Source organism: Vanacampus margaritifer, chromosome 12 (assembly GCF_051991255.1).
Source record: "Vanacampus margaritifer isolate UIUO_Vmar chromosome 12, RoL_Vmar_1.0, whole genome shotgun sequence".
Taxonomy (NCBI): Eukaryota; Metazoa; Chordata; class Actinopteri; order Syngnathiformes; family Syngnathidae; genus Vanacampus; species Vanacampus margaritifer.
In genome coordinates this window covers 6,335,349-6,353,641 of record NC_135443.1, presented here as the reverse complement: position 1 = coordinate 6,353,641, position 18,293 = coordinate 6,335,349, and the positions used below count along the sequence as shown (strand labels likewise).

General features: G+C 39.1%; 2 protein-coding genes across 4 annotated transcripts in view; one reads left to right on the top strand and one right to left on the bottom strand.

Annotated features, from left to right (window-relative positions):
- The first annotated feature begins 693 nt into the window (after positions 1-693).
- Positions 694-1,571, top strand: LOC144061312 (high choriolytic enzyme 1-like). The gene has a single exon (XM_077581652.1). The coding sequence runs from the start codon at positions 792-794 to the stop codon at positions 1,569-1,571; it is 780 nt and encodes a 259-aa protein (XP_077437778.1). The 5' UTR covers positions 694-791.
- Positions 1,572-2,436: 865 nt separating this feature from the next.
- The window catches only part of mark1 (MAP/microtubule affinity-regulating kinase 1), a 38,235-nt gene continuing 22,378 nt past the window's right edge, over positions 2,437-18,293 (bottom strand). Inside the window, exons 4-19 of one of the 3 annotated variants that reach the window (XM_077581663.1) lie at positions 16,721-16,769; positions 15,657-15,722; positions 15,398-15,468; positions 14,068-14,124; positions 13,589-13,825; positions 11,873-11,992; positions 11,452-11,551; positions 11,260-11,372; positions 9,920-10,073; positions 8,916-9,097; positions 8,144-8,235; positions 7,924-8,064; positions 7,192-7,443; positions 5,744-5,770; positions 5,171-5,215; positions 2,437-3,944 (exon numbers count right to left, since the gene is read on the bottom strand). In XM_077581663.1, the coding sequence (XP_077437789.1) occupies positions 3,599-3,944; positions 5,171-5,215; positions 5,744-5,770; positions 7,192-7,443; positions 7,924-8,064; positions 8,144-8,235; positions 8,916-9,097; positions 9,920-10,073; positions 11,260-11,372; positions 11,452-11,551; positions 11,873-11,992; positions 13,589-13,825; positions 14,068-14,124; positions 15,398-15,468; positions 15,657-15,722; positions 16,721-16,769 (2,052 nt within the window). In that variant the 3' untranslated portion in view covers positions 2,437-3,598. The remainder of the gene's footprint in view (positions 3,945-5,170; positions 5,216-5,743; positions 5,771-7,191; positions 7,444-7,923; positions 8,065-8,143; positions 8,236-8,915; positions 9,098-9,919; positions 10,074-11,259; positions 11,373-11,451; positions 11,552-11,872; positions 11,993-13,588; positions 13,826-14,067; positions 14,125-15,397; positions 15,469-15,656; positions 15,723-16,720; positions 16,770-18,293) is intronic. The other 2 variants (XM_077581664.1, XM_077581665.1) reach the window with 2 other exon arrangements.

Here is an 18,293-nt window from a genome sequence, read left to right as displayed (position 1 = left end):
TTAGGTCAACAGCTTTGTCCTACTTTATTTACATTTTAATATATATATATATATATATATATATATATATATATATATTTTTTAAATGCATTAATGTAACCCATTATAAGGGACACGGGGGGGGGGGGGGGGGTTGCTGGAGCCCATCCCAGCTGGCTACGGGCAGTAAGCGGGGTACACCCTGAACTGGTTGCCAGCCAATTAGCTACATATCAGTAAGATGTTTAATTGCTTGTGTCCAAATCTGGTTAAATCGTTCATCAGGCTATAAATGATGATGACTTTAGACTGTACCACATCAACATTTCTATTATTTTTGATTATCTCATTAAGCTACATGGAAGACTTGAAACGGCTTAAATACAGTATAGTGTTACAGCACTGCAAACTACAACTAAATATATATATTAAAAAAACACTTCTGACAATAATGACGTTTCAAACAGTTAATAAAATATAACAAATTTTGCTATTTGATTCCATGTCGTACTGTTATTCATTATTATTATTATTATTATTCACTTTGCATTGCGATCCATCAACAGAATCGAATGCCGTCATAGTCTGAGGACCCCCGCAATAGGTCGTCTGTTTACTCTTTGTGTTTAAACAAACTTGCCCAACCCGGTACACCAAAAGGATTGCCAGTGGAGTCCACCCTTAAGAGGTTTACAAGGCTTACCAAACCCCAAATCCTTGCGTAGCCACACCTGTAACGGAGAGTATAAATTGTTAGAACGGCCCAAACAGGGGCATCAATCTTCCAAGAGTCTCTCCATAGAAACTTGAAGATGAGTCGCTTCGCCAGCCTGCTGATGCTCCTCCTGCTCGGCCTCTCTCAGGCTTACCAGCAAGAAGAAGCCCCAGAGCAAGACGAGGAAGAACAAGTCGACATCACCGACAAGATCCTCACCACCAACAAAGACACCGACGAGATCCTCCTTGAAGGAGATATGCTGGTCCCCAGAACCAGGAACGCCATGAAGTGCTGGTCCCAGAGATGCCAGTGGAAGAAAGCCGCCAACGGTCACGTGACAATCCCTTACACCGTCAACCCAGAGTTCTCTGCCCGCCAGAAGCAGAAGATCGAGACGGCCATGAGGTCCTTCCACGGCCGCACCTGCATCCGTTTCGTCCCCCGGAACGGCCACCACGACTTCATCAGCGTAGAGAACAGAAGGGGTTGCTTCTCTTCTCTGGGACGGCAGGGCGGCAAGCAGGTGGTGTCCATCAGCCGCCCCGGCTGCGTCTACCACGGCATCATCCAGCACGAGCTCATCCACGCTCTGGGCTTCCAGCACGAGCAGACCAGGAGCGACCGCGACAATTACGTCACGATCAACTGGGAGAACATCGAGCCGGAGATGGGCCACAACTTCAACCTGCAGGACACCAACAACCTCGACACCCCGTACGACTACTCCTCCGTCATGCACTACGGAAGAACGGCCTTCAGCACCAACGGCAGGGACACCATCACCCCCATACCCGATGCCGGCGTCCAGATCGGACAGAGGTCGGACATGTCCGAATGGGACATCAAGAGGATCAACTTACTCTATGAGTGTTAAAACAACACTTGTGATCTCTTGAGTATGCTCTCAATAAAGTCAATGCTATTTCACTGCTTTTTGTCTCTAGTTGTTTGTTTGTGCTATAAAATGAAGAAAAAATGGGAAAAGAAAATTTAATGACTATGCAGAAAACATTGGCTTGAGTCAAGGTTGTCCACACTTTTACAAGGGCCACATACAGAAAAATGTTTTAGACGTAAAAATGAGCATTTTAGCGCAATAGCTTCCAGGTGATGTGACAAATTTTCTCAAAATTAGTGTGGGATAGTAGTGGTGTGTCTGCCGCATGATATACGCCTCTTGTTTTTCAATTTCACATCTTTCAATATTTTATATGAATTTTTATATGTAAAAATTAGCATTTTAGCTCAATAGCTTCCGGGTCATGTGACTAATTTTCTCAAAATTAGTGTGGGATAGTAGTTGTGCGTCCGCCGCATGATATACGCCTCTTGTTTTTCAATTTCACATCTTTCAATATTTTATATGAATTTTTATACTTAAAAATGAGCATTTTAGCTCAATAGCTTCCAGGTCATGTGACTAATTTTCTCAAAATTAGTGTGGGATAGTAGTGGTGTGTCTGCCGCATGATACACACCTCTTGTTTTTTAATTTAATATCTTTTAATCTTTTATATGCATTTTTATACATACAAATTAGCATTTTAGCTCAATAGCTAAATTGTGTGTCTGCCGCATGAGCTACGCCTCAGTTTTCAATTTCACATTTTTCAATTTTTTCTATGAATTTTTATAAATCTTTTTTTTTTAAATCTAACGAGTCCTCCAAGTTATTCATCACAATAGAAGTAACAAAGGATATCACCTTATTTGGTCTGTCAGCAATCAAATGACAGGAATACAAACAAATAAAATCCTTTTTATTTTCTCCAACAAAGTGCACACCTCATTTCTACAAAGCAGCACATTACAACGTAATGGAATAAATACAATAAAATTTGCTGAATTAAGAAAAAAAAAAACAGAAGAAAAAAAACAGGAGATACACAAGTATCACATTGGTGGAGATGCAGGACCAAACGAGGTTGCAGAGACAAATTCTTTTTAACTCTTTTTTTTTTTTTTTACTTCTCATGCTTCTTGGCGAACAGACTCAAAAGCCTGCTTTTAATGGAACTGAGGACCAGCAAATCTTGTTGGGGAGGGGAAGAAACAACAGGTGCATACTGTTATAGTGAGAAAACTTGTGCAAAGTGCAGCAAGGGCCTCCACGTTGCCCCACTACTGCCCAGAAAAAAATAAAGTGAACACATTTTCAGTTTTACTACTACGTGGTGCAACTTAGTGTTTTTTTTTTTTCTCCGTTACCGCCACAGGCAAATAAAATAGAACACAAAAGGCAAGGGAACGTCTCCCTTTCATATTCTGCAAAATAATTTAGTGCTCTTTAAATAAAATGAAAAACACTATTCTCAAATGGTGGCTTCTTTAAAAAAAAATAAAAAATAAAAATGGATAAGAATGCTCTAAGAGACATCACTTATATTAGGAACAAAAAATGAAAATAAATCCCATGAAAAAAAAAAATCTGTACACAACTCACAAATCAATATACAGTACCTGCAGATGTTATGCATACAGTACAATTCTTTTTACATAGTTTTTAGTATGAGCTCCAGCCTGCACTACATACACGCGGAACACAGGTGGAAAAAGCGGCTAGTTATTCAGCGTAAGATCTGGTAGTAGTTGTTTAGAAAACAAAACAAAAAAATCATTATTGCAGGGTGTTCAGCTGCATACTGCATGTTGGTTCCTTTGAAAGAGAGAGACACACACACACACAGGCCTGGACGGACAGTTTCAAACAAACGAAAAAAAGATGTCGCTGTAAGTCGTCACAGAGGGTGGAACGAGGCGATATCCTCTGTGCAGTACATTCGTGGCCAGTATTGCAACGCTACCAGCCGAGGCCACCCTGATAACGCGCGACGAGGACAGTTCAGTGCATGAATCCAGTGATGAGATGAGCCCGCGCTTGCCGTTGCTGTTTTTTTTGCGTCACAGTTTGAGCTCGTTGGCAATTTTGCAGGCGATGTTCTTAAAGGCGATGGACGTGCCCGATATCCTCTTGAAGCGCACGCCGTTGAGGGAGAGGCGAGGCAGCTTGCACACCTCCATCTCCCACTGGACCAGGTTGTCCTGGCGGGCGTCGCCGTGCACGCAGAAGAGCAGGAAGCGCTCGCGCTGCTCGTAGTCGCAGCTGTTGGCATCCAAGACTTTGCGGATCTCCCGCATCATCTCCGAGGGCTCCATGGACGAGGTGGTCTTCATGCTCCAGGTGAAGCGCAGCGAGCGCGGCTTGGAGTCCCGGCCGCCGTCCTCCTTGGGGTCGCCGGACGCGCTCCTGAGACCGCGACAGAGGAGTGACGCGGTTAGATGAATTCAAAACATGATGCAAGATAAGCAATAAGTGGAATCTGCGATATAAAAAGACCCCATTAAAACACACATACCATTTAAGGCACTTGGATTTTTTTTTTAAAGCGCATTTAAATACAACACAAACACAACTAATATATTGAGAGAAAGAAAGAGCAATGAAAAACACAAAAATATCTTTGTTTACTTCCCACGAGTGTTGAAAACAGATGAACAGCTAAGTTAAATTCTGCATCAGGGAATTAAATGACTTTCTGAAATTTTGTCAACAAACAACTAAGAGTGAAACTGCAAAGAGATCGAATATAATAAACATTAATAATATATAAATATATTATATATATATATATATATATATAAAAAAAGATAGCATAAAATCAACAGCCTAGCTTATAAAGTAAATACCGTGTTTTTTCAGCTCACACTATCAATAGTCATGCCTAAAGATGTACAATATAAAATTAACCTAGCCGCCGCTTTTTATAAGCATAAAAAGCAGGATTAAAGAGTAAAGAACAAACAAAGACTAAAAACTAGGTTGAGCTGAAAACTACGACGTATAAATATATATATTTTTTAGAGGGCGGGGGCAATATTCAGAGAAAAAAACTCGCAAATTTACGAGTACCCCACCCCCACCCCGCGCATTTTTTTTATTTATTTTTTTTAGTTTTTTTCTCTCAAATTTGCCACTTTATAAAGTGGCAGATTTATCCCAATATTAATTTTGGCTGCAGATGATCCTTTGTTTGAGCAATAAACATGCATTCAAGTGAAGCATTTAATAAATGATTATGTATGGCATTCAGAAAATTGGTTCATGTCAAACATTGAGGTAATTTTTTTCCCCCCATTTGAAATTATGCAAGTAATCAACTGACTGGAGGATGAGAGTGTGCAGTGGATCAAAAAATGTTGACGACGTCCTTCATAACATGAAATGTCAAAAGAATTAACACATAACAGGTCGTCAAATTTGGCGGGCAAAAAATGCTGATAAAAAAATTAAGCATTTAATCGTGATTAATACAATTTCTTAGATGTGATTAATCTGATTTAAAAAATGTCATTTTTTGGTGACAATTTCCTTGGCAGACCGTTTAGGCCAAAAAAGCTAGCAAGCTGCAGATTTTGTGTAACATCTGGACGTGAATTAAGACTAAAACTCTTAATTTGAACGCCAAACCTCACCTGGGTGTTTCTGTCCTGGCACTGGCCTCTCCCTCGCTGGGCACTCTGAAATCAAACCAGGAATAACAATACATTGTTACTCCTGCCGGATGTAGGGAAACACACACCACCACCCACAATCATCATCTTCATCATCATCATCATCATCATCATCAGTGTGACACAGCGAGGGGCTTCAGGCGTCATGCCAGGAAAGAATCCACACTCCCGGGCGAGCACACAATGAGGCTAACTGCTCTGCTAACTTCTCCGCGTTGGGTCAAATGCATCACTCCTGATTCTTTTCTCCCGGCATGAAGGCGCAGAGGGGGGCGGAGTAAGGAGCCAACAACATGAGAAGCATGTTACAATGAAGCCGGTGAGGTGTGAGGTTGCTCTCAACTCAAGGCAAGTGGACACAAGGGAGAGAGAGAGAGAGAGAGACGGGGGGGGGTGAAACAGCATAACAACAGAACAGGTAAAGTGTCAGTAGGTAAAAGGGGGTGGTACAGAGGGGCTGAGGAGTTATTAAAAACTCTTGGTTTATTTGGTTTATTTGCTGGGGGGGGGGGGGGGCATAAAGTGTTGTCCTACCTCCGAGTGGACCTGAAAGACAGAGCTCTATGCGAAGGGGAGGGCAAGAAAAGAAAAGAAAGACGTGAACCAAAGAGCCAAAGGGCGGCCAAATAACCACAATTTTGAGTGAGGGTGTGAAACCTGATGATAGCTTTAATAAGTATTTTTTTTTCAAGTTTATCAAGTCTGAAGTCTGCCTCTGTTTAAAGACAAACATTTCTTATGCTAAGGAAGTTAGCATGACCTTAAGTCTTGCGTCTTTCTGGTGAGGTACGACCCCTTTTCGCGACATAATTATGAGGTGCTGTTTAGATAGACTGAAATTTAGATACTGGGTTGTTTTGAAGCTCAGTTAAACGGAATATAGGTCAAATGTCAAATTCAAGTGTCTAAAATAGCAATGCCAAACAAAAGAACTACACACATCCCGACAAAAAAAAAAAAAGGGTATTGTATCGAAAAAACGTTTAGAGTCCACATTAAACTACACTGGAATTTCGTTTTTTTGTGAATGAATTTGACAAAAACTAAATCAGACAAAAAAAACAAAGTATTATTACCAATAGTGAAAAATAAACATCCAATCAGTCTGTGCCAGAAAAAATATATAATTTATTTTTTAAATTATATGTATATATATATATATATATATATATTTAATCAGATCTTTATTTTATCCACTGCACACGCTCATCCTCCTTTTTTTTTTCCTAATTAATGAATTACTTGCATAATTTAAAATGGGGGAAAAAAATCACCCCAATATTTTGACATGAACACATTTTCTAAATGCATGCAATTATGTTTATTGCTCAAACCTGTGCTACCTTAAACGTAGCCATCCGCTGTCACGCTAAAGGGTAATATATGGTCAAAATTAATAGTGTGATTAATCTGCGTTAATTCACGATTAATGCAATATTTTTTTGGTGAGTAATTAATCAGTATCAGTTTGTCAGCACTAATATATATGTACATATTTATATATAATAACTATATTTTAACATAAGGAAAAACAACGAGAAACAAATGGCAGATGAATTGGCTCAATGAAATTAAAAACAAATATCTGAATGTAATGAGCACGTTTAAGCCAGTGCAAATCACGGTCCTTTTGACCATGTTAGTGTTTCTTAGCACCCTCTACTGTTAAAAAGTTTATACTGCAGCTAAAAAAATGAATGACTGTACATCGATCAATCGGTACGCGATAGGGAGTGCAAAAGCTTTGCTCCAAAAATAAGTGCTGCACCCCCTAACACAGCAACATCTGGTCATACTTGAATTTGCACGACAAAAGTGCACATCTGGGGATTTTTTTTTTTCCCAAATCAAATCTCTAAGCCATTTATTTCTTGAGGGGAAAATTAATCTTATAGGTAATATGTCATGCGGGGAAATACAATACAAGATCTACAGCATATCATAAATTCTGGTCATAATGCTCATCCTCCCCCTCCACTGACCTGCGGACAAACTTGGAGGTGATCTTGCTGATGATGCCGGTGGAGGTGCCCCGTCGTTGCTGCGCCAGGGCGCCCGTGTCGTGCGACAGCGTGGGCGAGGCCGGCGGCCCGTTGTAGGTGGCGCTGCGGCGGTCTCGCAACTGGGCGCCGTGGAAGGTGCTGCGGCTGGTGGTGCCCCGCGGGAAGCGGTTCTTCTCGGGGGTGCTAATACTGTGTGCGGAGGGAGAGGTGGAGGGACCCCTCGGAGAGGAGCTGGGGGGGGGCGGGTGGGGGCATGATTATAAGTGATATTTTTTGAGTTGCAAGCTGTCTCTCGTCGTGTCAAATGCCAGCTGAAGTTGACTAACTAAACTTAAAACAAAGAGAATTACCCGTGTATTCAAGCAAACCACTATTTGCTAGCTCAATGCTAACACGCAATGCCAAACACCATTGAAGGGCTATGAAGCTAGCATCTATGTCACGGCAATTGTAAATCTCTTAGCATATTATATTTAAAAACAAGCAGTAGCAACACAAGCAGACAGCATACAACACGACTCACGGGTGTATATTCTTTATCCTCTGCGAAAAATTATTATGTGTAGTCTGTCTGAATGTATGTTCACTGTGGTTCAATGTGTGTTTTATATGTTTGTAGCTCACGTAACTTCTCAGTGTTTAATTGCCTCGTTTTCGTTTGCTACTTACATTTATTTTTATTTTTTTGGTATAAAAAATGATGAAAATCACCTGGATTTCAGCTCTGTGTTGTCATCGATGGGGGGCAGTGTGCTCTTTGAAGGGTGTCCTGAAGATGACATGGACTTGATGTGACGAGGCCGCGTGGAGGTAACTGCGGTCGACGGGGTGCTGCCCGACACCTCGGTTAAACTGATATGACAGGACCCACGGTTTCAAAATGACACTGCGGCAGAGCTCCTCTCGTACTGTGATTGAACTCCGTGGTTACCTGCTGTCTTTGCCATTAGGAATGGCCGAATAGCGCTCAGTGGAGGATCGCTCACACACGTACGTGTTCCTGCGAGTCATTGATCCGTTGGTCTGAAGCGACAAATACGCATATTAACTATGCATTGAAATGCCCTAAATGCCACAAGAACATACACTTTCAGTCATTCATATTAAGTCATTCACTGCCATTGACGGCTATAGACGTCAAAAATTCATTTGAACTATTTCGATTAGTTTAGTTAGTTACATTTTTTCCCACTTTTGTTAACAAGAGTATGAAAACCTAGAATTTTTTATTGTACATTTAGAACAGATATAAAATTTGTAATTAATTGTCAGTTAACTAGTGAAATAATGCGATTAATTATGATTTAAAAAAAATTAATCGGCCCAATTTTTATTTTTACATTTTTTTCATTATTTTTTGTTTTTTAAATAAAAATAAAAATAATTAAAATTACTTTAAAAAAAAAGAAGAAGAAAAGATTATTAAAAATTAGGGGCCTCAGGCGATTAAAACATTTCGTAATTAATGGCATGACTTCACTAGTTAACTCACTTAACAAAAGTGGAAAAAATGTTAAACTAATAGAAATACTTCTAATGATTTTTTTTTTTTACATCTATAGCCGTCAATGGCAGTGAATGAGTTAAACACAACGGAGGTTAGCATAGTGTGGCCCTCGACAACTGCTCCAGTTTCTCACGTGACCCCCATTTGGAAAATTAATTGCCCACTCCTGCTTCGCAGTGTACATAAAAGCCCTCACCCCCACACCACTTGTGGTTTTCTTCCTCTCCTGCACTCCCAGTGGCGAGGCAGGAACGTCTCCCTTGGAAGTGCTCAGCTCCAGTCGGCGGGCTCCGTCCCACTCCTCTCGGTGGTCGCTCTCCACGCTCAAAGCTTGGCCGCGCCGCGTGTATGACACCGCCGGCGGCACGGAGGGACCCACTAAGAAGAAAAAAAAGAAGAGAAAAAAAAATCAGAGAAAGAGCATAATTTGACATGACAAAAAAAATTAAAATAAATTCATTAATTCAAAAAACAGCAGCAGATAGTGATTAGGATTACCCCCTTTTTTCTGCTGGGCATTTTTTGCTGATTTTGACTCTTTTGCCACATAGGAACAACATGGATTTTTTTTGTGGGGGGTTATCTCATGTTTTTAGTTCTTATAATGGATGCCAGGATAATATGGCTGTATCGTGTTGAAAACTTACCAAGCTTATATGATTTTTTTTTTAAAGGGACAGCAATGGGGAGGAAAAAAACACACCAATGAAAGAATTGTCTCCCTTAACATCAAGCAAAGCCACTGAAAGCCACAATTTACATATCACTGCCTCTTCAATCCATAAACAGTACAACAACACACTCATTTCAATGTGTTGCAAAGAAAACTGGTCATGCTTTGAGGTGCTGCTCCTGAAGGAGCTGCGAGAAATTAGCCAGCCAGCAGAGGTCACCAGAGACAACAATCCCACATGACAGGAGGAAGCTGCTTTGACATGACTTTCTAACTGTTGAGTATTTTCCCACTAAAGCACTGATTTTTTAACGGCTCAGCTTCAAAAAACAGGTGAGCCGTGATTGGTAGTTACGTGAGCCCTGACCAACTGTGATGTCATTTTCAGTCGACAGCAAGTGGCAAAATGGCCGCCCCCTTAGATGGATAAAAACTGGCGGATTTTGCTGCTTAACTTATATTCTACAAATGCGATATTAATCAGAATATGGTTTGACCTCCTCTTTAAATATACAAAAAATATTCACCATGATCGCTGTAGCGGCGCTGCTTCTGATTGGCCGAGATGCTGCGCGTGACTTTGGGGTGGGCGGGTGAAATACTGGAGCCGTTGTTGATGTCGCTGGTGGGACGCTGCCGCTGGGCCAGGACGCTGTTGGTCAGGGGCTCGCTCCCCTCGAACTAGCATGAAAGAGAGGTTTATATATGGTCACATATTGTATATTGTAGAATTTAAAATGTTAAAAAATTATTAGGAAAAATCTGACGTTCAATAAACGGTTGAGAATGTATCCATTAAGTCAATGTACGACTGTATTCTATCATTTCCACTTAAACACTATTACTTCATGTGAGCGTGAGTAGATATACTGTATTTTGATTTTGTTACACAGCAGTTAATTTATTTGTACAATTGTAAGAATATTAATGTTACTTAAAACATTGCCTATTAAAATAAATAAAGGTTTTATACGAAAGAGGATTAGGGCCAGTGAAGAGAAAAAAAAAAGAGTTGACAGGATTCTTACTTTATTCTTAGAATGCTGAATTCAAAGTGAGAATTCTCACTTTATCACTTACATCTGAGAATTCTGACTTGAAAGTGAAAATTATCACTTTAATCTCAGGATTTTAACTTTAAAGTGAGAATTCTGACTTGAAAGTGAAAATTATCACTTTAATCTCAGGATTTTAACTTTAAAGTGAGAATTCTGACTTTGTGACATAGAGCTATGAATTGTGGGGGGGAAGTCAGAAAGTCAGAATTCTGAGAATAAAGTGAGAATTCTCACTTTAAAGTCAGAATTTTTCTGAGACTTAAGTGAGAATTCTTACTTTGAAGTCAGAATTATTCTGAGAATAAAGTCACAATTCTGATATTAAATTCAGAATTCTCCCTTTAAAGTCAGATTTCTGAGATTAAAGTCAAAATTCTCCCTTTAAAGTCGAGAATTCTGAGAATAAAATCAGAATTCATACTTTGAAGTCAGAATTGTGTGATTAAAGCCAGACTTCTCACTTTAAAGTCAGAATTGTGAGAATAAAATGAGAATTCTCACTTTAAAGTCAGAACGATGTGATTAAAGTCAGAATCCTGCCAACCTTTTTTTCTCTTCACTGGCCCTAATCTTCTTCCGTAGTTTTATGATGGTGGCAGTTTAACTCAAGACACTAATCTGTTGTCTTGTATCTGATTTTTCTTCCACTGAATAAAATATTCTGTGAGTCTTAAAAGATCCGTTAAAATGCTCTACGCCTGGCAATATTGGGAACTCTGCTTTGAAAGCGACTGGGAGTGCCAGTGACTGAATTACAGTTCAATTGCATTTAACACCAGTGATGATGTTGAGATGAGAGGGAACCCGACCTCTGGTGCTTTTCTTCCCAGCAACAGATAAGTGGCCATGACATCATCGTACTTCTGGCCTTGTAAGGACTCTGTGATCTCATCTTTAGGGAAGCCCATGGTCACCATGAGCTCTGTCGGTAATAGGAAAATAAGTGAGTGACTCTGGCAAAGACGACCTTGCCAATGACCTCCGCGCACGCCAAAACGTACCTATTCTGGTCGAGTCGCTGAAGTCGGCCTCGGGCTCGATGTACGGCTTCAGCTCCTCCTCCTCGTGACCCACATTCATCCAGTGGTCTTTCATGATTTGCTAACAAAGACAATTCAAATGTTGTTTATTTCACTTTTTCTGTTTCATCATGACTCCGGGCATCAATGACTCAATTTCCAAACATTCTAATGACTAGCACAGTTGAATAACAAACTGATCAATTGTTATTAGCGTGGTGCTTTGTTTGGCGTGGTTCGTGGAGCAAGTGTAGCGACGGTATTGACTGTCGACTGAAAATAACAAAATGTTTGCAATGATTCATTAAGCTAGCTAACTTTCCTTACACACACTGAATGAACCCCAGCCGAAAAACCGAGAGAGCAAATGATCATGGCGTGAAAGGTAACAATGCAAAAGTACCTCTAAACTGCCACGTTTGACCGGGTTGAGCACCAGTAGTTTTTTCAGCAGGTTTTCACAGTCTGTGGACATGTAGAAGGGGATGCGGTACTTTCCCCGCAGGACCCGCTCTCTCAGCTCCTGCATTGCGAGCAACAAGGAGGCAAGCCAGCAACGACAATGTACACAAATTCATTAGAGGTGTCAAAATGAGTGCGTTGAGTTTGAGTTAATTTAAAGTTCCTTTAATGCCACTAATTTTTTTTAACACGCGATTAAATTACCGCCCATTACTTGGAAAGCCTGTACTGGGAGAATTCCAGTCGCAGCGCAGCAAACACATCCACGTCCAAATTTAGCTGTAATAAATGTATTAATAATGCGTGTATTTGTGGGGACTGGGGTCAAATTGTATTTTACAATTTTAAAAATGTGCAGAATTTCACAAGTTACTTCATGTTAAAGATTAAATAGCTCTTAATATGAAAAGAAAAATACACTGAGCTGTCACCAATGTCTTACAAATAATTATGCCATCTAGTGGCAGAAAAATGACCTCAAATTATTGTCACTCGTGTTTTACAGTACAGCACATCGTTTTATTTTAACTCAAATTTATGAATTATTATGAAATTATTGCATCAATGACTAAAAGATGCAGCCATAATTCTATTAGTTAGTTTCCCACTTTTATGTTAACAAAGTGTGAAACTTAGGAAAAAAATATTTTCTTGTACATTTTATTGTACAACTAGAACAGATATAAAATTTGTGATTGTGTGTATTTCCGCATTGTCTGTCTACATGTTTTGCTTCAGTTTGTGTTCCAATATCTTTTGCTTAAACGGGTATACTGTAACATGGATGCTAGTTTTTGCTAGCCCAACTATGACACATTGTGTCTCAGCATTAAGCTAGGGGACTTTTGTAGGGCAAAGTTAAGTTGGTCTGACTTAAATACAAAAAAGTGCAATTTTCTTTGTTGTACATGTAGTTTAACAGTAAACTTCAACTTGCAAATTACTTTTTTGAAGACCTGTTAATTTTTCATTCATTTCATTCATTGTTCATTTATTTCAGGCAGCAATCAACATCAACAATGTTTACCAGCTAATGCTGGTTGTGAAGTTCGCTGCAAACGTTCGAAACTAAACAAAAATTATTATTTGCTTTTTTAAACAAGAACATAACAAAAACACTTTTGCAATTAGTCTCAACATTGGGCCCCAAATTTAGGTCTATATTGTGGGATGACTTCCTGCATTAAAACAAAAGAGTGATCCTTTACTGATAAAAAACATAACCTCCATACTGGGGGGCTAAAAAAACTGCGATGAAAATTAATTAAAAGTGTATCAACATTTCCACTCTGTAAACTGCCGCTGCCTCATGAATCATTTCGACAGTTGTGCATTATTGAAGTAGGGCAGATAAACCTCCGGAGAGTCTTACTCTCCCCAATGATAGAAACAGGAAATTCCACTCTTAATCTGTTTATTCAGGAAACACAGAATCATGTTGATGCATGTAAACTAAAAAAAACACACAAAAAAAAACAAAAACATCCAGTTGGGAAATACCTGGCCGGCACACAACTGTGTCTTGTGTTTGCTTTGCTCAAATGCTAATAGCAAAAACTTTCACCATGACATTGTGTACAAAAAATGTTACTTGTTAAAACGCAAGGACGATAATAGAAGAAATATAGGAAGTTTCTGTTCCGTGGTGTGTTCGTACCTTGAGGTTTTGTCCGTCGAAGGGCAGGGAGCCGCTGACCAGTGTGTAGAGGATGACCCCGAGGCTCCACACGTCCACCTCGGGTCCGTCATACTTCTTTCCCTGGAAGAGTTCCGGGGCGGCGTAGGGCGGAGAACCGCAGAAGGTGTCCAACTTGCTGCCAACAGTGAACTCGTTGCTAAAACCGAAATCGGCTATCTTGATGTTCATGTCGGCGTCCAATAGGAGGTTCTCGGCCTGAGGGGGAAGACGAACGGCACATTTAGTGATCAAATTCCCGTTTTGATAAACATGTCCCTCAGTGAAAACTGTTTTTGTGGACTCATTTTTTTAAGTAACTTTCCATAAAGTGAGTTTTGCTGTTGCAACTTGTACATTTTCAGCAGGACGCTTTCACGCTTGCAAAAATGAGCGAGGTCATTCATTCATTCATTCATTCATCAAATGAATTAAATACACGGGATTGTGTGGCTCGTCACCTTTAGATCCCTGTGAACGATCCTCCTCTGGTGGCAATACTGCACGGCAGACACAATCTGAAACACAGTAACAAGATGCAAAATTTGCCTCTGGCTGGAAATCCCATCAGATGATAGCCGGCTAAAGTTCGCCCAGCATTCGGCCATCTTTTGTTCTAACATTCATTATTTCAAATACATTCCAGTTTGTTCAACTTTTAAATACAGTAAAATAAATGTGCATTTAATCTTGAAGAACTTCTTTCTTGGTCAATAATTATTAACTCAATTATTTACAGTTTTTTTCTGTTTTTTAGTATCATTGTTTAAACTGTGCCTAATGCTCAAGTGGCTCACAATAAACAATTTATGAAAGAGGATTAGGGCCAGTGAAGAAAAAACAAAAGGGTTGGCACGATTCTCACTTTGTTCTCAGAATTCTGACTTTATAGTGAGAATTCTGACTTTGTGACGTAGACAAAGCTATGAATTGTGTGTGTGTGGGGGGGGGGGGTCAGAATTCTGAGAATAAAGTGAGAATTCTCACTTTAAAGTCAGAATGCTGAGAATAAAGTCCGAATCCTGCCAACTGGCCCAAATCCACTTCCGTATCAATTTTATACTATACTTTTTAAAAATGAAACATGTTTCAACTTAAAAAAAGAAAAAATCCTTACAGTACATTTTTACTTTTCAAAGGCAGTTTTATTTTTTCAGTACACTACAGTTGTATTTAACTTTTAAGTACAGTGAAATAAATTAGCATTTTACTTTTAAGAACTGCTTGTTTTTCAACATTCAAGAATAATTTTCATTTAATTTTTACTTTTTTTTCTAGACTTGTCCAATTTCCAGCTGATGGATTTTTTTATTTTTTATTTTTTTAAAAGGTCACAAAGCAATACAATAATTCTGTGGATCCTGGTAATTGGTGAACTACCGGTATGTATTTTTTTAGGTGATTAGTTGGGATAAAATATTTGAGAACCACTACAGTGCCTGCTGTGACTGTGCAAGTGCAACCTAATGTTATGCAAATCGTAACTCACACAAGCCTACAAACGCAGCGCGAGTCATCTTCTTTTAAATACCGTTATTGTGGATGTTGAAAGAAGTGGATTATCCTTCAAATGGGTTCGACTATACAGTGAATAAAAGGCACGTTTCATTCACTGTGTTTTGCTGCCGTTGGATCAATGTTGATGGCGCACCACTGGGTGTCAGCACATGCAGCTGCAGAGCGTGAGCGAGTCGCAAAAAAGCAAGCCGGGCACGCTCCAGCTTTCCTCCGCAGTCGGTGACACAGCATGATATTGGCGCATGACGCGGGCTTACGCTGCCGGTGACTCACCTGCCTAAACTTGGCCCTGGCCTCCTTCTCCTTCATCCTACCGTGGGCCACCAGGTAGTCAAACACCTCACCTGTAGCACGCAGAAGAACATGAATGTGTGTTCAGGGTATGTGGAGTGAGAACACGTCGGAGTCAAGTGCTCATTAGGGGAGGCGGGGCGTGGTTCGAGGGCTGCAGTCGTAAGCGTGGTTCGGCACGTGTCATTGCGCCACCGATATTGTGGAGGCGCATTCACAAAGTCAACAGAGTGTCACTCACCACCACTGGCGTACTCCATCACCAAATAGAGCGTCTTCTCCGTTTCAATCACCTCAAATAGTTTTACTGCAGAGGGCAAAAAACAGACAAACAGGATTTTTTATTTTTTATTTTTTTTAAACAAACAGCATAAACCATCAGAAAAGACATTAATTTCTCCATTTACTGTGTTTTCTCATTTTGAAGCTCTGTCCTGCCTGTTTAGTCATGTTTGGCATCCAGAAAGCATGCAACCCCACTCAAGGGTCTCTTAAATTCGGAGAATTTGCTTGATAATTTTAATGCGATTTTATCAGGTTTAAGTTTGGCTATGATAAAAAAAATATGTAAAAAAGTTTCCTAAACATCCTTATAATTATTAAGAATGCTTTGCAATGACTAAAAATGTACATAATTCATAATGTAAATTGTAATGTACTTATATAATTGTGAAAATAATAACGACACATAATTATTAATATTATTTAACTATTTCAAAGAAAATGCACAAATGTTTTAAATGTACAAATAAATACACAAAAATGTATAAATATATACAAATTATGAAATGAATTATAATACTATAGCCTGAACACAGATAATGATTACATCACACAAATCTAAATTTTTTTTCTTTCTTTCTAGATATAATTTTAAATAATTATGTTGCATTTGCCAGAAAAATAATTAACACTGAAATTTAGACTTTACAATTATAAATAAGACAAATATTTAGTAAAAATATATATAATGTAATTCATCCTTTTGTTATATATTTATTAAATTAAAACCTAAAAATAATTCTGCATTAAATGGACATTGTAAGATTTTTGGCGTGGAGTGTGTTCAACAAAAATAGCGATTTTTAAAATTATTTCTACAATTCAAATTCATGTATTTATATTTCATGATAATGACATACAGATTTCCATGATATGCCCTACTTTAATATATTTCATTAGCTGGGAGTAATGGTGAAAAGATGTCTTGCTAATGCATTTAAATTCCCAAATACGAATCCTTGCATTCCATCTACAAGTAATAGTGGAATACTTTTAATATCATTTGCAAGTGTTAGAACTTACCAATATTTGGATGATTCAGTAACTTCATTATTCGCACTTCCCTGAAGAGCTGTTGACACACAGAGGGACATTTGTCTTTTTGAAAATTGCTGATAAGGCGTGCTTGGGAAAATGCCATTAAGCGCACAACTCCAGCACACAAAGTTGCAAAGTGGATTAGACGTGAGAGGACTGGAGCGTCATGGGACTTGGGTGCGATGTACGGCAACATGACTGGCAATAAGTCTTGGATAATGAGCAGCCAGGAAAGAAAAAAAACCCCTCCACTGATACACTGCGGTATCAGTACACAAGCTTCCAGCCAGTCCAATCCAATCCAATCCAATCCAATCCAATCATGCACGCTCATCTTTTGTTCTCCCAGCATCATGTTTATTGATTGACTGCAGAGCTTTAAGAGCAGCTTGGCGTCATGTCAGACGATCTCCTGCAGCCACTTAGAGGTGCTGTTGAATCATTTACATTCTGCTGACTGCCCGCCGGAGCCCCCCCCCCCCCCTCTCAAAAAGAGATTTGACTTTGCCTTTTGACGTCAACGGCGACGCCGGTCTTGGTCGGCCATCTTTGCTTACCTGCTGCCTATACTTAGAGAACAATTTATATTTCTGAGAATTCAACTACGCTCGGAGATGTTACATAAATAAGCGAGTAAATGGAGTGCGAGTGTTTCTAGGTCATCAAATGTAGTTAGTGAGGTCTGAGCCCGACCCAGCTGGGACCTCTCAGGTACTTTCTCCGCTAATTCAGTCTTCCGGTCTGAGGCTCTACTGCTCTTTCGGGCGCCTCTCGTCTCGTTAAGATTCCCCACAACAACTCTCAACAAGAAGGGAGAACACTTAATTCGTTGATTTATGCATTTTAATACAGTGGTATGAGTTGAAAACAAAATAAAGGTTCACCATTAAGGGAATTGGAATTGCATTAATCCATTACTGCCTGCTCAAGAAAATCAAAGTTTTTTGTGAGTGTTTTTTAATTTTTTTTTTTAAATATTATAAATGAGAAAGTAAATAAATAATGTATGTTTTACTTTTGTACCATTCTATAAACACCTGAAAAGGCATCTGCAACTGTGTGAGGAGAAGCCACCCTAGCTTCTACATTTTTTGTGTTGCTAGAACTAGCACTGATGCTAACATAAGCCATTAGCATCACTCCATTTGCTATATAGCATAATAAACAGTGGGGTGGTGACAAAATATGTGCAAAGTGATATATTGTATTATTTCTACTGTACAGTATCGACATCGTTCAGTTTACACTGCTTATCTAAGCTATAGTGATAAACCGATATGTTTTTTTCAAGGCCGATACCAATACCGATTATTTGTAGTAGGAGACCGATAGCTGATCTTATTCAAGCCGATATTCATTTGCAGTAAAAGAGAAAATATTAGAGCCAAAAATGTTCTAAACGACTTTTTCTTTTCATTTCAAAATTTTAAACATATAAAGAATTGACAGCTTTAATATATATATATATATATATATATATATATATATATATATATATATATATATATATATATATACATATATATACATATATACATATATATATATACACATATAT